Source organism: Biomphalaria glabrata, chromosome 7 (genome assembly GCF_947242115.1).
Source record: "Biomphalaria glabrata chromosome 7, xgBioGlab47.1, whole genome shotgun sequence".
Classification (NCBI taxonomy): Eukaryota; Metazoa; Mollusca; class Gastropoda; family Planorbidae; genus Biomphalaria; species Biomphalaria glabrata.
Window position 1 is genome coordinate 57,124 of NC_074717.1, and position 19,384 is coordinate 76,507.

Here is a 19,384-nt window from a genome sequence, read left to right on the forward strand (position 1 = left end):
AATGTTTGACAATGTAATTTCTCCCACACCCAATCTGGGATCAAGCTGAAATTTTGCACAATTATTTCTTTTACCTGACAACACAAGAATCAATAATAAAAAAATTAACCAAGTAAACTATTGGTAATAAATTATTTTGACTGAAGTGGTATAAGCTGAATTAGTCTGCTTTATATGTTGTCCTCTGAGTCTTAGTGAACACAAACTTGAAAAACAGGTTGAGACTATACAAACAATAGATAACTAAACAATCTTCCATGTTCATAAGCTCTCTGCTAGAAGAGTAGTTACTGTGTTGGCTTGTAAAGCTTTAGCCATGAGTTTGAATTCAGGTTCTTTTTTTTTTAATTTTTATAAATGCTTTTTTATTGTTAGTCTAGATCTATTACAAATTACATGACTTTTTATTTTTTGCTTATGAGGTGACTCATGGGTGAAGCCTTTGGGTCAGAATCTGAGTTTGTGTGAAAACACAAACTCATTGTAATCTATTTTTTAATTACACCTCCTATTATTTTCTGTACCATGTTTCACACAAACATTTTAGGCAGAAATGTGAGTTGTAAATATATATATACACAAGTCAAAGCCCTAGCTGACTATTTCTCCATCTAGAGAGAATGAAACAATTAGAAACAACCAGTGGTCAATTTTTTTCCAAATTCATCTTTTTTTTTATCCCAACAGGTTTAATAGTGGCCAATTATATATTTTAAAGTACTCAAATTATTTCCTATTTAAAAAAACAACTGAAATTCCAATACAGGTATAATTTACTTTAACTCACATTATTGCAGACATAAAGACAAATTGATATTCCCTTTATTTTTATTTCAAATATGAAATAGCTGTTTGAAGATGTGTGTCTATTCAAGTATTATTATTATAGCTTTTATATAGCGCTACTTTCATGCTTATAGCATGCTCAGAGTGCTTTTGGTCCAATCTCATTTGTGGACCGGTGGGGGTATCTAGGAGTTGGTTTTCCGTGCTGCCTTTAGGCGCTCAGTAAACACAACTCTGCCCGAGTCGGGTGTCGAACCTCGAGCCCCCTTCTAGGTAGAAGGCCAAGCCAAGCCAAGTTCAAGCGCACTTGGCCTCTCGACCACGCTTCCCACTAGTATGAAAGGAGTGTTAAAAGGGCTAGAGCTACATCTAGATATAGACATGAGAAACCAAAAAATTAAGAGAGTGTATTGGGGCTTGGGCTGATGCTTTGCAACATGTAGCATTTCAACTATTTTAGCTCCTATGGTAGATATGTATACAATCTGCATTGCAAGTGCTTTACAGACCAGGGTACATTCATCCTATCAAAGCCAATGAAAGAAAGAAAAAAAAAGCAACTCCATGATTTATTTTGAAAATTAAAATTTTAATAGTATATGCTAATTGATCTATTAAATAAGGTCACTAAAACGACCCTCATCATTTACATATATGGCAGGAATATCAGGCCAGTTTCAACAACAAAAAGAGAAAAAAGAGCTAAAAATAAAATGGATAAAAATATGAGTTCCAATGTTGACATTTCAAAATAGAAACATGAATGTGCAAAGTAAAATTGAAAATATGTTTACACTTGAGTACATTACACACTTGTTACAATCACTACTTTGAGGAGGTAAGACATACAACATCCTGCAAGACAAAGTAGAAGGAAAAAAAAAATATACTTGAGCATACAATACCAAAATGTGCCACTCATTGACTCTCCTTATAGACATGGATTTGTACATGGAGTCAATATTCCATGTTTTCTGTGTAGTCAGATAACTTCAACTGTATGTGTACATTAGCATGTGTTTAAGTCTCTCCTTAAGATACAGAGTAACATTTACAAAAATACATTCATAACATAGAAATTTTAATACATGCTACTAGATCTAGTTGAATAATGTGTATACATAACTACTAATCTAGGCTAACAACACTGAAGAAAAAAATAACTCCCACTACATCTGCTTGACTGTGCTACTGAAACTGGTGTTAATACCTGTCTCAACAAAATCAATTTGTCTCTAATAAATTAGTGTCAGCCAAAAGAACATTTCAGTATTTAAAAAAAAAATCAATTTCTTGTCTGCTTTTTAAGAGCCTATTTAATAAGGTGTAATTGTTTGTAGTATTGGATCAAACAAATAAGTATAAATATAATATATGTAAGCCAGAGTTGAAGACTGCGCCATGCCAGGATCTTGGCATTACTATGACATTTCTAAACAAGTGATGTTAGATTAGAGGACTACACTATCATGTCAGCAAGTGAATTGTATTCACCTTAAAACTTTTTGTTAAATTTTGGCTGCTGTTTATCAAGTAGGTCACAATTGATAAGCTTGTTCAATATGTGTTTTAGTATGTACGGTATATTTCTAAATTATAGCAACAGCTATTTTTAAAAATAAATTTAACAAAATGATAGCAATGCTTCAGCAATATTAGAGCATGAACTTAATGCCTTGATTCATTTGAATAAAAATTGAATTCAAATTTCAAGAGATGTTTTTTTTTTCATCCTAATATTTTATAAGATATAGTGTCTAGTGCTAGTGTAAAAACAATGTATACACACACACAAAATATTGTCACAATTTTGTAAAGTCAAATGGCACATTTATGATCAAACATTTAAGCTAGGTGACAAAATAATAGAGAACTAACTACAATTACCATCTTCACAATTCATTTGGCAAAAGAACTAAATTCTGCTAGTTCCCAGCAGTTCAACTTTTATTTATCCACATCCTTAATTTACACAGATGAACTTGTAGCTCTCAAAAATTTGATGTTAAATAATTTTGTTGATTGCAACTAGTTGTTCACACAATATCCAATGACTAACCTCATTTGTCCAGTAACTACAGTAACATTTGTTCAGTGACTAACCTCACTTGTTCAGTGAATGCAAATATCACATTTTTCCCAACTGACTGCACTAGTCAGACATGTATTGAGGAGAAGCGGCCATTGTAACACTTAAAACACACAGACTGCAAATTGTCAGCCACAGTTCAAACTTATGACATGAAAATTTGAGAGATTAGAAATAAGATAAAAAGCTTTTTTTTTTTTTTTAGATGTATAATAGTGATGATCATGTGACAATATCAGCAAGTAATGATCAGAGAATAACACTGTCAGAAAGCAATAACCAACAGACGATGTAAGCAAGTGATAATCAGATAAAGGACACTGTCAGTAGAGGTAATCAGATGATGCAAATGAAGACCATGTGTTTAAGGCTTATAAAACTTAAATACCAACCAAGCAATAAGCTCTTCTTCCTCATCCATAAATTCACACTATTCAACATCATTTTATTTCAAAAACATTCTAATAATGTCAACACTAAAAAACAGAGAAGTCATGTGTATTAAAAATAAATATATATAAATGTGTGTGTGTCAAAAGGGCCTAGGTAGAACAAAAACACATCATCACATGTTCCCAACTAGTGCAATCTTATGAATATCATGATGTCAATGTTGAATGTTGCAGATAATGTCAGCACCAAAGTTAGAGATCACAATGTTCTTTACTTCTCTCAGTAGCTGAAGGCAAGCATCACAAGTTCAAATGTAGCATCTTAATAGGTTACTTTTAGCAACTGCATCAAATGTGAGTTTCTAAATACTTTTATTTTCGCTGCAGCTTCAAATAGTTTTTACATATTCAGTTATGATCTGCATATGTACATTTGCACAATAGTTTTCCCTCTTTTAAACAAAATAAATAGTCGCATCGCAGTTTATCATTTCAATAATAGTTGGTGTAACTCTTCAACACAGTTGACTTAGCTGTCAGAAAGGGCCAGGTTGTCAAAACAGAAGAACAAGCTCAATACAAACATGATCTGCTTTGAGAGTCTTGAATTATATAGAGATAGTCTGCTGCAGTTACATTTTGTTTGTTTTTTTTTGGTCACAAAAACTGGAAGTGGAGAAGGAAAAAAAAAAAACACCAATAGCTAATCAATATGTTTATTTCCACTGCTAATGGGAGAAACAAAAAGAGCATAGATAAAAAGTGATAATCTTTTCTTTTTTTTTTTTTTTCACAAAAAGAATAGTTTTCAATATTACAACAGATACAATTACAGAAAACATTTAAAAATAGGGCTTGCTGATTTTTCTTTCAAGCAAGTTCTTGTTTCTAAAAATATTCAGTACTAGAGGAAACTTGGTTTTGCAAAACTGTAAATAATATGGTAAAAAAAAAAAAAACAACTTTCTTTTAGAATCAAATTGTGCACAGATAGCGATACAAAATTTCATAGAATCTATTTTATGTTTTAACTGTTGATGGAGTAAATATTATTTAGCTAATAATAAAATTCTTATGCTTGGATATATGTAAGTCCCATCCAAGGTGATAGTAGTTAATTTGTAGAAGTGGGGGAATACATAGATTAGCTGACTGGGAGAGGCTTCTATCACAATTGATTAATAATTAGTTTCAAGTGGTTTAAATATAAGTTTGTACATAGTTCTAGAGATGCCTAATTGATTACATGCGTTGAGTTATGCGAGAGGATTTGAAGCCAGAGGGACGTAAGCGTTTATTTCTACGATTATTAGCCTTTGACTGCCCTTGAACTTCATAAACTTTGTTTTGTTGCTCACACCTGCGGTTTGTTATACTTCTTTTCGACTTGCAGTTTTGAATTCGTTGAGCCGAGCGAAGTCTAAGTGTCATCTGTTCAGGTGTCGCTAAGCCGGGGGACAGCATTGAGTTCACAAGCCTCGTTTCCACCACACTGACTGCAGCACCATCTGGCTCAGGCTGAAGGACTGGATCCTCCTGGACAATATCCCTGAAGCCTTCACCTGTAGGACGAATGGAAGGAAGGTGGTGAGATGTACGAAGTGAGAGATAAACTGACATGGAGGGGTGCTCTATCAGTAAGTTCTCCAACGGGCTGTCAGAGAGACCGTCTTTCTCCCCGACTTGAGAACCTGTAAAGCATGGAGCAGGGGCAACTACCCAAGGCTCGCTGGCGTTGCCATGAGGGTGGTAGGTTGCGTGAGACCGGCCTGAGCTGGCAGAGAATACAGACTCTGGTACAGACTCAGTGTCCGAGGAACAGTCACTGTCTAGTAAATCAATATTGCCACAGTCGTGAAGTGGAGACAAGCGAGCCACATGGCCACACGTGGTAGCTAGGGAGTCTGCATCATCCAGCAATTCATCACCAATCACAAAGTTGGCGCCCAGACTATCGCCAGCCACTTGGGAGTGACAGCAGAGTCCTTGACCCTGGTGGGGCAGGTGTGAATGATGATGGAAGTGATGATGAGAATTAGGATGAAATGTGATGTGAGGAGACTGCCCACTGATGTGTTGTGACTGCCCTGTAGTGATGTACTGTGACCTCCCACTATTCTCTTTATCTGAAAGGTAATACAAACAGTGAACACATATGTTTCTGTATATCAAGAGAATTGATTTTATAGAGTTGAACATTCAAATGACTTTAAACAAAAAGGTACATTAAATTGTGCAAGAATATTTTTCTTTTCTAAAATTAAAGCTTATCATTAAAAAAAAAAGTAGATAAGTTTATAAAAAAAAAAAACAAAAACAACAAGGTTGATAATAATATTCTAGTTAAGTCAACTCACCAGAAGGATGGACAACAACCCAGTCATCTAAGAGCTGGGTTTCCAGTTGTTCTCCACTTGAGTCTTTCTTTTCAGTTTCTGACTCACCAAATATAAACTTGCTTAAATAGTACATTTTTTTTTCAACTGCAAAAGATTCAACAATTAGTTAGTAATTTCTCAGACAAAGTATTGTATAGGGCTTGACCTAGAATTGACAAACCACCAAAACTGTAATAATATTTAGATTATCCCATTAAAAAAAAAAAAAAAAAAGAATGTATTTTTAATGGCTAGAACTGAAGGAGGAATGAAAAGTATGTGTGTGTGGGTGGGTGTTGAAGGGCTAAATTGTGTTAAGAAGTGTCCTTATTGGATGCCCCAATTAAAATAAGAAAAAGCAAAGATATGTTATACTTAATTAAATTTTTGGGATAAGAAAGTGTGTTCCTGTGGGTGTTTTGTGTTTGTGTGGGTGTTGTGTTTGTGTGGGTGCTGTATATTTGTGTTGGTGCAATGTTGTGGCAGGATGTGTTTCTTCCTTTATTATACAACATTCATCACATCATTTCTAAAGAAAATACAATTTCATGCGAGTTTTAAAATACAAGCTAGACAAGCTTGTTTATGAACCAGGAGTTTCTAGACATAATCTGGAATGTGCTGTAATCTTAATGATTTAGGGATGCCACCAAACTCTGAGGACATGATGGTTAAAAAAAAAGATTGTATCTTTAATGGCTAGAACTGAAGGAGGAATGAAAAGTATGTGTGTGTGGGTGGGTGTTGAAGGGCTAAATTGTGTTAAGAAGTGTCCTTATTGGATGCCCCAATTAAAATAAGAAAAAGCAAAGATATGTTATACTTAATTAAATTTTTGGGATAAGAAAGTGTGTTCCTGTGGGTGTTTTGTGTTTGTGTGGGTGTTGTGTTTGTGTGGGTGCTGTATATTTGTGTTGGTGCAATGTTGTGGCAGGATGTGTTTCTTCCTTTATTATACAACATTCATCACATCATTTCTAAAGAAAATACAATTTCATGCGAGTTTTAAAATACAAGCTAGACAAGCTTGTTTATGAACCAGGAGTTTCTAGACATAATCTGGAATGTGCTGTAATCTTAATGATTTAGGGATGCCACCAAACTCTGAGGACATGATGGTTAAAAAAAAGATTGTATCTTTAATGGCTAGAACTGAAGGAGGAATGAAAAGTATGTGTGTGTGGGTGGGTGTTGAAGGGCTAAATTGTGTTAAGAAGTGTTCTTATTGGATGCCCCAATTAAAATAAGAAAAAGCAAAGATATGTTATACTTAATTAAATTTTTGGGATAAGAAAGTGTGTTCCTGTGGGTGTTTTGTGTTTGTGTGGGTGTTGTGTTTGTGTGGGTGCTGTATGTTTGTGTTGGTGCAATGTTGTGGCAGGATGTGTTTCTTCCTTTATTATACAACATTCATCACATCATTTCTAAAGAAAATAAAATTTCATGCGAGTTTTAAAATACAAGCTAGACAAGCTTGTTTATGAACCAGGAGTTTCTAGACAGAATCCGGAATGTGCTGTAATCTTAATGATTTAGGGAAGCCACCAAACTCTGAGGACATGATGGTTAAAAAAAAAAGAAAACGCAATCCTTAAGTCACAGAATGAGAGCTCCAGGATCTCTTGTTTTAATTTTTTTTTAAAGTATTTTCTTTTCTCTTTAAAGAGCTATCAATAATTAAAGTATTTCAGGCAAAGTCATAACTTGCTGTAAAGTAAGACTAAGATAAAAACTCATAATATGTATATATAAATATAGTTCTTTTCTTTAAAATAAATTTGGCAACCATAATAAATCACTAAGTATCAAGTCACTCGGCGCATTTGTGTTTGTGTGTGTGTTAATAATCAAAGGACCAAAATATCTAAAATCTTTCAACATTCTCAGAATGAGTCTAAAAGAGGCAGAAGTGACCTTACTTGATATTGAAAGTCAGCATTATCGGGTAAGATATCTAGATCTAGAAACAATTTGCAATTACATGTAACAGTTGCATTGATTTTTTTTTTTCAGCCAATACTATACTTCAAAGGAAAATCTAGATCTAGGTCACCTATGACGTCGTCGATATTACAGAATGCTGACAACTGAGCTATTATTAGATTCCATACTTAACTCTAACACAACTTTGTGCAATAGTTATATTTAACTAAGATTTCAATTATTAACGCAGCTCTGGGTCTAGATTTTATCTATTGTTTTCCCATTGTTTCGGTAGTTAGGTAATCACTGGTCAAAATGGAGTTGCACTACTGTAACACTCCAAATGTCCTTCACTCATGACTGATTGCAAAAAAAAAAAAGTCAACGAAGAACTTAGAGTTATGTATTTGTACATCTAGTCAAGCGTAGTTCAGGAATGTATAAAATCTTTTTTGAAATAATGACTAGATCTAAATGAGAATAAAAAATGAAATAATCATATATCCAGACTTCAGTCATGATAATTCTAATCTAGATTCTAAATCATATTATGATTACTAGTCTAAATCTAGATCTACGTAACACACTTATCTAAGACTACAGTAACAGACGTCACAGTGCTAGATCTAGAACTTGGCTAGAAGTAATAGATTTAAATATTATTCCGAAGTAAAAAATAAATAAATATCTATCTTAAAGTTTGAGATAATAATAATAAGCCAGATCTAATCAAGAACTAGTCGTATACTTGAGGAAGCTATAGGTCTAGTTACTAAGTTAGTGTGTAAGTGTAGTCGTTATTTGTGACCTGACAGTGTCACTAGTGGATGGATCTACGGTGATCTACCAGTGGCAGAGCGAAGACTATTTTTTTTTTATGAATTGAACAGATCTAGAGTTATATATATTCTATGTGCGAAAATCAACTTACGAAAACTACTTACATGTCAGTGAGATAGGAAAGATATTTGCATATAGATTTTAATGTTAAATTTAGTTGACAAAACGGAGAACAGCTGATCAAACCCAGCGACCATCAGCACAAGCGTTGGTGCTTTGTTTACGTATGAAGGGGAAATATTTTTCATTGGTTGCCGTGTGACCTAAAGGAGAAAATGTTTAATATTTATGAGGTCAATCTCCTTATAAGGGAAGGTCGATGTTTTGATCACGTGGTAATCACAAAGTACCCGGATAACTATTACAAAAAATAGTGTGAAATGATTGGCTGATGTTAATGATGACAGCGTTATTTTAGTATCACCACGAGGCAAACACAGTGTAACTTGTGGAACAAGAAAAAAGCTGACGTGCCCTAGTTTCCAATGTAAATAACAACAAATACAAGAAACAGCCTACACAGCCAATGGTCCAATCATGTCCAATGGCTATAAATAGTTCATTGCATTTATGTAATGAAATACGCCAATGTTGCAGATATCTTATTTTAATATAGGATATAATATAATATTATAAGATGACAAATATATTAAAGTTTTCTTTAAAAAAAAAAAAAAACATTTACGGAGCTAATTAGGTCAGTCGAAAAAAAAACAACAACTACATCTATATTTCTAGGGGATAGTGTATTACAGTAGAAACGATTATTATATCTGCTATTATGTAAGAACAGGGGATAGGACACACAATGGGATGATCATAATATGATGTCAATTATCTATCAAATAGTTTTGTCAATAACTGGTTTTAATGTTTTTGAAGGAAAATAGAAATACTATTTTATATGTTCTATCTTTGCGTGAGCAGTATTGTAGAATAATTTCTATTGATTTTTTTTTATGGCAAAATATAATTGGTCCTTTTCCTTATAGCAGATAAATAGCTTACGCTAAACGTAAAGTATGTTTTCAGGATTCACTGTATATTTCTTTACAAGCATGGGTCATATCCTTAATAAGTTGGTCCTTAAAGATTGATATAAACTATTCTATTGTCTTAATGTTCAAATACATAAGTATGTAGGTCTATATAAACCAAAAAAAAAAAAAACAACTTTAACTCATAGAAATGCAGTATGAGGCTAAAAACCTAACAACCAAAGAAACTTAGCGATCATAAGCTAGATACATATGTATTTTTTAAAATGAAAGGTGAGCAAAAATTAACGGGTTTTCAGTATTACATCTCGATATATAGATCTTTACGATAATAGAAGACTACCGAAAATAGAATGAGTTTATTACACAGTACTAGATCTAGACGCACAATAAAACATTTGAACTTCTCAGATGTGTACCTTTCATTTTACTAGCCATGTATCTTAGTTATCAGACTCTGAGAGCTTACATACTCTCATTGGTACAGGTCCATTTGATTGGATTTCAGACTGACCGGGCCAGTTATTTTTTGTTCTCTTTACTTCCTGAACTCTGGCATCTAAATTTCCCCCCTTGTGTCATTTGGTCAACTTTTATCTACTCTTCTTCTTGGGTGCAGCTCAACGCATAAGTGATTTTTTTTATAGCTCTTGAATTTAGCAAAGTCTGAATCGGGTATCTAAGAAAATGTGTTGTTTTGATGGATGATTCAACTTGTCATAATAGTTTGCAGAAAGAGATGTAAAATTATTAATTATCAAGGACCGGTGGATAAAATGAATACCTTCCCCTTTTATAAGGACCTTTGGAACAAATGCAACCTAACACAACTACACCAAGCTGCATTAAACTTTCAACAAACATTCTTATATCAGAAAAAGACATTAACCAACCAGTTGATGACCTATGGAATTTCATTTAAAGCTATCTTAATATATATATATATATATATATATATATATATATATATATATATATATATATATATATATATATATATATATATATATATATATATATATATATATATATATATATATAAAATATCATATATACCAACTAAATATTCATCGAACAAAATAAATAAATGCTGGTTTAATAATAGATTAAAAAAGCTTTGTAAACAGAAGAGAAACCTATATAGACAATTTAAAGAAACTAAGGCGAAAAAAGTTTATAAAAAGTGTATGAAAATAGAACACCTAACCCCAAAAGTAAGCAGACAGCTGCATAATGAATACATATAAACAATGTAAAATCTAAGGTTAACAAAAACCTATGGTCATACATAAGGTCTAAGAAAATGGAAACAACAGAAGTAGCACCATTAAAAGGCAAAGATAGCAAAATACACATAATGATAATGAAACTAAAGCTAACATCCTAAATAAATACTTTGCATCAGCATTCTCAGCCCCAGGAGACAAAGACATATTACTTAATTTAAACCAAGTAGACAACATAGGAAATATATAAGTACAAGAAAAGGGGATCGAAAAACTATTAGCAAACATTAAACCAAATAAAGCGTCTGGATCTGATGGTATTCCAGCTAGATTACTCAAAGAACTAAGCAATGAGCTAGCACTAGTGTTCAAAATACTTTTTCTCTTACCAGGGCAGAGTACCAAGGGACTGGAAAGAAGCTAACATCACTCCCCTATTTAAAAAAGGAGAAAAATCTGACCCAGGAAACTACAGACCAGTATCACTAAACAGCATCACATGTAAAATCCTAGAACACATAATATGTAGCAACATCATAAACCACTTAGACAAACATAATGTCCTTACTCCATACCACCATGGCTTTAGGAAATATAGATAATGTGAAACACAACTAATAGGACTAATTGATGATTTTTTCAAAAGGTTTAGATAATAGTGAACAAATAGATGCTATCTTATTAGAATTTTCTAAGGGTTTTGACAAAGTTCACCACCATAGTTTGCATAAAAAATTCAAATATTTTGGCAATGATGGTCCCTCGCATCAGTGGATTAAGGATTTTCTTACAGGAGAGAAGAAACAGTAATAATAAATGGCTCTAAATCAACACCATTAACAGTAAGCTCAGGTGTACATCAAGGAACAGTCTTAGGTCCACTATTTTTTTTTAATTTACATAAACGATTTACCAAACTGCTTTAGTTCAGGAACAAAAGTCAGATTATTTGCAGACAATTGCATAATATATAGAACAGTAAAAACAACACAAGAAACAGAAATTTTATAAAAATAATTAGATGAATTACAGAAATGGAAATCAAATTAGAGCATGTCTTTCTTCCCAGAATAATGTCAGTTATTAAGGGTAACAAAAAAAATTAAAACAAATAAGGTCCACTTTTCTTATTCATGGTAAACCAGTAACACAGACTAAAAACACAAAAAACCTAGGTGTTATAACAAAGCAAAACTGTCATGGAATCCTGATATTGATGAAACTAATAAAAAAATCAAACAAAGAATTAGGGTTTATTAAAAGAAATTTCTATAAATCAAATAAGAACATAAAACTGAAATGTTATTTAACCTTGGTTAGGCCAATAATAGAATATATATGCATACTCTGTTTGAGACCCCTCAACTCAAGAAAACATTAAGAAACTAGAACAGACACAAATATAGCAGTGCGATTGATAACAAACGAATATTCACATTTGACTAAAGTAACACCTTTAGTAAAATCACTTAATTTAGAAAGCCTTCAGGATAGAAGACTTAAAAAGTAAAGTAGCAATTATACATAAAACACTGAACCATAATCTTCAAATACAAAAACAAAACCTAATAAATGAATACTCAGAAAGACACAAAGATAAAGGGACATTCCTTTTGAAATCCACACATGCAAATTTGTACAAATGCTCCTTCTTCCCTAATGCTATTATAAGAGCATGGAATGGGTTGCCAGAGCCAGCCAGGAAAATCAAAGACTTGCCAGAGTTTAAGTCATTGGTTAACTTGCATGACTAGATGCATGACACCTAGGAGGTAATCATAATCTTCTTTTTTGAAGTAACGTCTGTATTATATAAGAGAAGATAGATGAACATCAGGACCAGATTAAAGAATGAGAACAATAGAGGGATGGGGGAACATTGCTGCATGAGTCTAAAGTGAAACTAATAATGAGGGTCCATTTTTAAGTTATTCAGCTGGCTTAAGTATGATACATGTATGTAGGATACATGTTGTATGGTAAAATGACACTTTTTTTGTGTGCTCACAGTTCAAATTCAGATTGAGCACATTTTTGTGCCAAGCTAGCATTGGATTATGGGGCACGGTGGCTGAGTGGGCCATAGAAACAGATGACATTTTTATATCATCTTCCCTATAGATCAGGAAGGTCTGAAATGGGAACCTTTTTTAGCATTTGAATATTCTTGGAAATAAATTAATAAAATATAAATTTTCTTATAAGTTTTATATGAATCAATTCTCAAAAGTTACTTTCAATACATGCAATTAAAAAAAAAAAATGTGTTTGCAAACTAACCAATAGTTGGGGAAAGAATTATCAATGAACCCAATGTCAGTAATTTGTCATGACCCCTTAAGAAACAGTCTCAAGTGCTATATATATCCTCTTTTTATTTATATTGTTGACCTCTATCTAATTGTATTAGTTTAGGAAAGAAAGTCTATTTGCAGATATATGGTTTAATAATAATATAATATATAAAACAATAAAAACAACACAAGATACTGAAATTTATATATAAAGTGCAAACTGTACATTTTTTATGCAATCATAATAAAACTTATAATTAACATATTAAGCTTAAGGAAGTAGATTGTATTTTCAAGTTTCAAATGATAGACTTTTATATGAGTTTTAGTTTAGATGTACTGGTTGATGATTCTGTAGAATCCATATCTATTGATAACTAATATTGATCTTTAATATGGTTAAGTCACCTACTTGTTACTTGAGTACATTTATAGACTATTTAACTAATAAAATTACTTCATTCAATTACTGTCTTAGTATTATTTTACAGATTCTAGATGAAATGATTTCATTAAGAGATCATCATGTTAATAAATTGTTGATAAAATTTAAGTTGAAAGAATGAGTCATGGACATTAATTGAGTTTGAGTTTGAACATTAACTAATATTATATATAAAAGTAAAGTTCCCGTTTCAAACCTTAAGAGCTATAGGGCAGATGATGTTAATGTCATCTGTTTCTTTGGCCAATGTTTAACGAGCAGGGTGTCATATGCTCAGCACAATGACCAACTGCCTATACTTTCCGCAACTAAAGTCAGGTACCCAATAGAGTTGGGTGGGCTCAGGGAAGTCCTAAAAATCCTGAAATTCAAAATCCCAATCTTCACAGAGATTGAAACCTAGGACCCCATGTTTAAAAGCCAAGTGCTTAACATCTCAGCCACCGCAACCTCTAATGTCATATAGTCTTTAAGAAATTTGTTTTTAATACACAGCTGTTTTAGTTGCTATACACACATACACATGCCAACACACACACAAGCATGTATAGATATTTAAAAAAGCACCACATTAAATAAATTTCAATAAGATATGACTACTTACGATACTGAGGAATGTAATTATCCTTATGTGCACAACTGTAACTAATGGTTGGTCTTTGCAGCAATCACTGCATCAGCACCAAGAAGTACTCCAGCAAGGTGAAGCACCTGTGAAACAGTAGCTAACTTTTGATCCAAACATTCCCACACTCCATGTTTCAGTGGATTACTGACAGAATCGGAAGAACAAAATCCAACAATTTTATTGTGATCCAGTGCTTCTTTAACTGATGAATATGTACGAAGATAGTTGGATTTCTGTAAAGATGGCTTGCAAACACTTAAGTTTTCATAAAGATTTTGAGGCAAAGCCAATAACATTTTTACTACAAGTCTGCACCACATTAGTCGCTTAGGTGATAGCTGCACATTTTTGTTCATATATTTAGTCAAGCAATCAATTAACAGATAGTCAAAATAACCTCCACCAGCAACCAGTTTAAAAGATAATGGTAGCTTAATGTCTTCAAGATGCTGTTCGACATTCATGCAAGACTTAATGACTCTCTGGTTGGTGTCTGTAAGTTGTTGCTCTTCATTGTTACAGGACTTTAAGTCTCCATGAAACAAGCAGACTTTGTTTAGTCTCAAGTTACATTCACAAATTTCAGGCAGACAGTGAGAGATAAGCTTCAACCCTTTCTTCACATTGTATTTCAACTCTTTGCAAAGACTATCTGTTGGAGCACATAGAAATAAAGTAGATCTAGGGAAATCGAGAGGAGGTCTATCCAATACTATTTTGACATATTGTTGCCCTGAGATGTCAACACTTTGGTAAGAAGTAACAGCAACCAGACAAGAAGCCTCTAACTCGTCCCACATAGCTGACACTCCCACTTTACCAGTAGCACACATAATAAACTCTAAATCAGTATCTTCTAGACAGGGGACAACATTGATACTCATGCTACTGGCCATCTGCAAAATGTAATCTGATACTTTGTGAATTGTCAATACTAAAGTTACATGATGTTTTTTGAGCATTGATAGAAAAAGGGCAGCAACTTGAGCTGGATATGTAATTATCTTTTCAGTTAGCTGCATAACTGTATCTTCTCTTGTGTAGCATTTACTATCAATTTCAAATGGACACTGCATCAATATGGCATTTGAAGTTTTATTGTAAGGATATTTTAATGGGAAAGCCCCCTTTAAAAATATACCATCCTCATATTGTGAAGATGTGTATGATTCCTTACTGAAGAATACAAAATTGTCAAACCATTGAAGAACTGCAGACAATGAACACCTTCTAGCACCTATTTTAGCTACATAATTTGCCAAAAGCTTTGAGAGATTGTAAACATCATTCCTTGAGAAACTATTACAGAAGTAAGTTTTCAATAAGTAGAAAACAGAATGTTGGTCAAGCCATTCTTCTTCCATGATGTTCAGTTTATTTTGGCTGGAGACTATTCCAGTCAATTGTTCAGTTATATTAACAAAATCATGTTTTAAAAATTCTAACAGGCTGTTAGAAAGAGACCAGTAGTCTTGAAAGGTGTGTTCGTGCTCTATTGCCTCAAACAGGGAATATAAATATATAATGAATGCCTTACAGCCATCTCCATACGCTTCACAGAATGACCCAAGGCTGTCAAGAATACATTTAGAAACTGGATGTGAATAGTGAACAGATGATAAAATACTCATCCCATCTTTAGTCACAATGGCCTGACCACTACTGGATGTTAACATTAGCTTGGCACCTTTTGGACCAAATGATTTCTTTATTAAACTTGTCATAGAGCCACAAATCACTTTGATATCACTGATGTATAAAGGTTGACTCATCATTATTCCTAAAATAAAAAGAAACATCATTATTATGTAATTATTATTATACAGAGATATTATTATATAGATATGACTACATACTGGTAACTAAAAAGAAAAAAGGATTATAGAGCTAATCCTAGATACAAAGATTTTAGTATTTATTTATGTTTTAAATTGCTACTTGTTTTTTTTTTTTTAGTCTACTCTAGAAACTCTTCAACTCTCTACATCTAGTGAATAATAAACCTAATCTAGAACTACAATATTATGCCAATTATTGAGACATAGCAAATTCTATCTTATAATACTTATAGATAAGTGGAAAGTGTGGTTGAGAGGCTAAGTACGCATGAATTAGCTTTGGCTACCTATGAAGGAGGCTCAAGGTTTAACACCCGACTCAAGCAGAGTTGTGTTTACTGAGCGCCTAAAGGCAGCACGGAAAACCTTCTCCCAGATATTACACCCCCCCCCCCCCCCCCCCCGGTCCACAAATGAGATTGGACCATAGCGCACTGAGTATGCTAAATAAGCATAAAAGTAGCGCTATATAAAAGCTATAATTATTATTATTATTATTACAGATGGTACTTCAAACATTAGGGCCTACCATTTCATTATATGTCAATCTAGTCATGCATGTTAATCAGTGACTTAAACTTAAATTCTGCTAAGTGATTGGTTTTCCTGGCTGATTCAGGCAACCAAGGGCATTCCATTCTCTAATACTATTAATAGTATAGCACTACGGAAAAGGGAGCTCTTGTAATTGTATGAATTTGTCCTTGAATATGATGCCTATATGAGTGATCTATATTATATATATATATATATAACTAGAATCTAGACATTCTAGATCTATATTCTATATAATAGTATGTCTTTATTAACTTTATATCACAATCACTTTATCATAACCAGTGCTTTTTTTTTTAAAAAAAAAAGAAAAAAAAAGATCTAGATAAAGTTAGTTAATAAAGACTAGATCTATATCTAGGTACCGATACTCAGTGATGGAAATTAATAATAAAATGTAAAATGTTTTACATGTTTCAGATGTTCCTTCAGAGTTGAAGATAATTACTCCTAGTCCAAATCTCCCGCAGGACGACGGGGGATGGGAGCGGGCAGGGTTTGAACCCGGGACTATCGATAAGTCAGAACGGCAGTCCAGCGCACAAACCGCATGGCCAGGCAACCATCCATAATAAACCTTGTTAAAATTAAAATACAAGAAAAATAATAATTTTTCCCCACATTGAAATAGGTACCGTCAGGGGTCACAAAAAAAAAAGCACTGAATCATAAAAAATTGTTTGTTTAGATCTAGATATCTACTATTTTAACTATCATAGATCTAGGCTAGATCTAATAATTAATATACTTATTAATAAAGTAAAGTTTAGAAAAAAAAAAAAAAAAAAGTAAAGTTTATAAACAACCACATTATTTAATGATTAAAGTAACGTAAAGTAAGAATTAAGAAGAAAGCAATTTAGATCAATGATATTATAATTATTGATAATAAATATATGCTATTATTTAAGTCTTTCTCTCCTATTTAACGATACCACCGTAAATTTACTATTAGATCTAGAATCTATTTAGAACCATTAAATTAAATTTTGGTTTTATAATCTTTAACTTAAAGTGTTATAGAGCTATAAAAAGAGTATCAGTAGTCTTGAAAGATGTGTTCTTGCTCTATTGTCTCAAACAAGGAATATAAATATATAATAAATGCCTTACAGCCATCTCCATACCATCATAGCTTCACAGAATGACCCAAGGCTGTCAAGAATACATTTATTATAAAACTGGATGGGAATAGTGAACAGATGATAAAATACTCATCCCATCTTTAGTTTAGTCACAATGGCCTGACCACTACTGGATACCAAAGCCAAAAGTAGTGTTTTAATCATAACACTACAGCAGGGTACAAATTGTAACAAATGTAGTACGTGACATAACCCCCCATAAGTAAGTAAAAAAAGTGTCTGAATCACATGTCAAAGTCACATGTTATCAATTCCAAATTTTATGCAAAATATCTAATAAACAATGTTGAGTCAATTCTTATTCTGGAAAATAATTACGGAGATAAACTAAAGAGTTAAATTCTACCTGTCATTTTGAAATTAATTCTAAACCGTCTAAATATATTATAATTATAGACAATTGAATAAAGATCTAGATCTAGACATCTTTGTCTTCCTACTTATAGAATCTAGATCTATAGTTAGACTCTATAGACTTAGTCGCACTTAGATCTAGACTGACTGCGTCCACGTTGTTTATCGGTTGGTAAGGTCAGATCTTCATTTGTTGGAAATCCCAAGAATCAGTTCTAAAAAATCTCAAGATTCTATTATTATTCTCCATTTCTCTATCTATATCGTAGTAAAGCTGTAATATTGCCTATAAGATCATAAAGTTAAAAAAAAAATATAAAGTATTCTACCCCTTTCAGGCCTTGCGAATTATGTGACAGACTGGTGTAAATGTCATCTGTCATCATCACGGCTGACGAGGTTGTCATGTGGCCAGTACAACGACCAACCGTTTTAACTTTTCCCCAACTAATAATGTCAGGTGGACTCAGAGGCGCCATAAAGATCCCGAAAGTAAAAATCCAAGTCTTCACAAGGAATCGAGCCCGGGACCCAGGTTCGGAAGCCAAGCGCCTTACCACTCAGCCACTGTGTCGGAATCGAGATTCGCTTTCAATGATAGGCTGATCCTGTAGTCGCAAAGTGCGGTTCTCGAGGTGCTTGCGGTTTTTTGATTCCTTGGCTGCGGCTCTCACTAAATGTTTAGTGCAGGCTCGGAATATTATGTAAATGACTTGCCTTGTTAGAGACGAGCAAAAATTTTTGAAACGCAAGCCTAAAGAAAAGAGACACATTTTTTAAAAAGGAAAATGCATGCGCGGACTGGCTATATGGGCATTCGGGCAAATGCCCGGTGGGCCGGTTCCTAAATGGGCCCGTAGGCCACCGAAAGTTCGCATGGATGTCACTATGACACGTATTAAATAGTTAAAGGTTTTGTAATATTCTCTTCTAAAAGTGACCCTCTGAACGTCGTTTAAAGAAATCTTTCACAGACTCTACAGTGTAATACTAATTTAACCTAACACATTTTCCGAAATAATGCAATAGCTTACAGCCGTAGATAGTGCTACTAGTAGGCTCCGTCCCTTTAGGGCCGACACGTTTAGCGATTAAAAAGCAACATATGGCCTACATTTCTTATAAAGATATTGAGCATGTTACAGTTATCGCTACATTATCATACTTAACAATGATTTTGAGGACAGATAGGCATAGAATTGGATGCCCATCATATTATATACAGATTTTTGGGCCGGATTGTATAGATGTGCCCGGGCCGATTTTGACATCCAGTCCACCCCTGCCAGGGACCCAGTTTAAACTTGGTCCATGGTGCTGCTATTCACTTATGTTTAAATTTGTTTCAGCACTATAGCTTCAACTCTAACTTTAGGATAGCTATCGTTCATGTAGGCCTATGTTATGTTCTTGAATGATTTAATTTTAGTCTTTCCTGTGTATAATTCTTGATATCTAGGAAAATACGCATTTGCCTCTCAAAATACACATTT

The 19,384-nt window shown here is 33.3% G+C and overlaps 2 protein-coding genes across 4 annotated transcripts; both read right to left on the bottom strand.

Annotated features, from left to right (window-relative positions):
• Window positions 1-1,354: 1,354 nt before the first annotated feature.
• Window positions 1,355-8,667, bottom strand: LOC106051929 (uncharacterized). The gene is made up of 3 exons (XM_013207155.2): window positions 8,513-8,667; window positions 5,625-5,750; window positions 1,355-5,393 (listed from the first exon to the last, which is right to left on the bottom strand). The coding sequence occupies exons 2-3, from the start codon at window positions 5,737-5,739 to the stop codon at window positions 4,510-4,512; spliced, it is 999 nt and encodes a 332-aa protein (XP_013062609.2). The 5' UTR covers window positions 5,740-5,750; window positions 8,513-8,667; the 3' UTR covers window positions 1,355-4,509.
• Window positions 8,509-18,459, bottom strand: LOC129921600 (Bardet-Biedl syndrome 10 protein homolog). 3 transcript variants are annotated; one of them, XM_056034694.1, is made up of 3 exons: window positions 18,221-18,459; window positions 13,976-15,779; window positions 8,509-8,671 (listed from the first exon to the last, which is right to left on the bottom strand). In XM_056034694.1, the coding sequence occupies exon 2, from the start codon at window positions 15,772-15,774 to the stop codon at window positions 14,017-14,019; it is 1,758 nt and encodes a 585-aa protein (XP_055890669.1). In that variant the 5' UTR covers window positions 15,775-15,779; window positions 18,221-18,459; the 3' UTR covers window positions 8,509-8,671; window positions 13,976-14,016. The 3 variants fall into 3 exon arrangements, with proteins under 3 accessions (XP_055890669.1, XP_055890667.1, XP_055890668.1); XM_056034692.1 differs by lacking the exon at window positions 18,221-18,459 and adding an exon at window positions 17,884-18,068; XM_056034693.1 differs by lacking the exon at window positions 18,221-18,459 and adding an exon at window positions 16,804-16,973.
• Window positions 18,460-19,384: the final 925 nt, after the last annotated feature.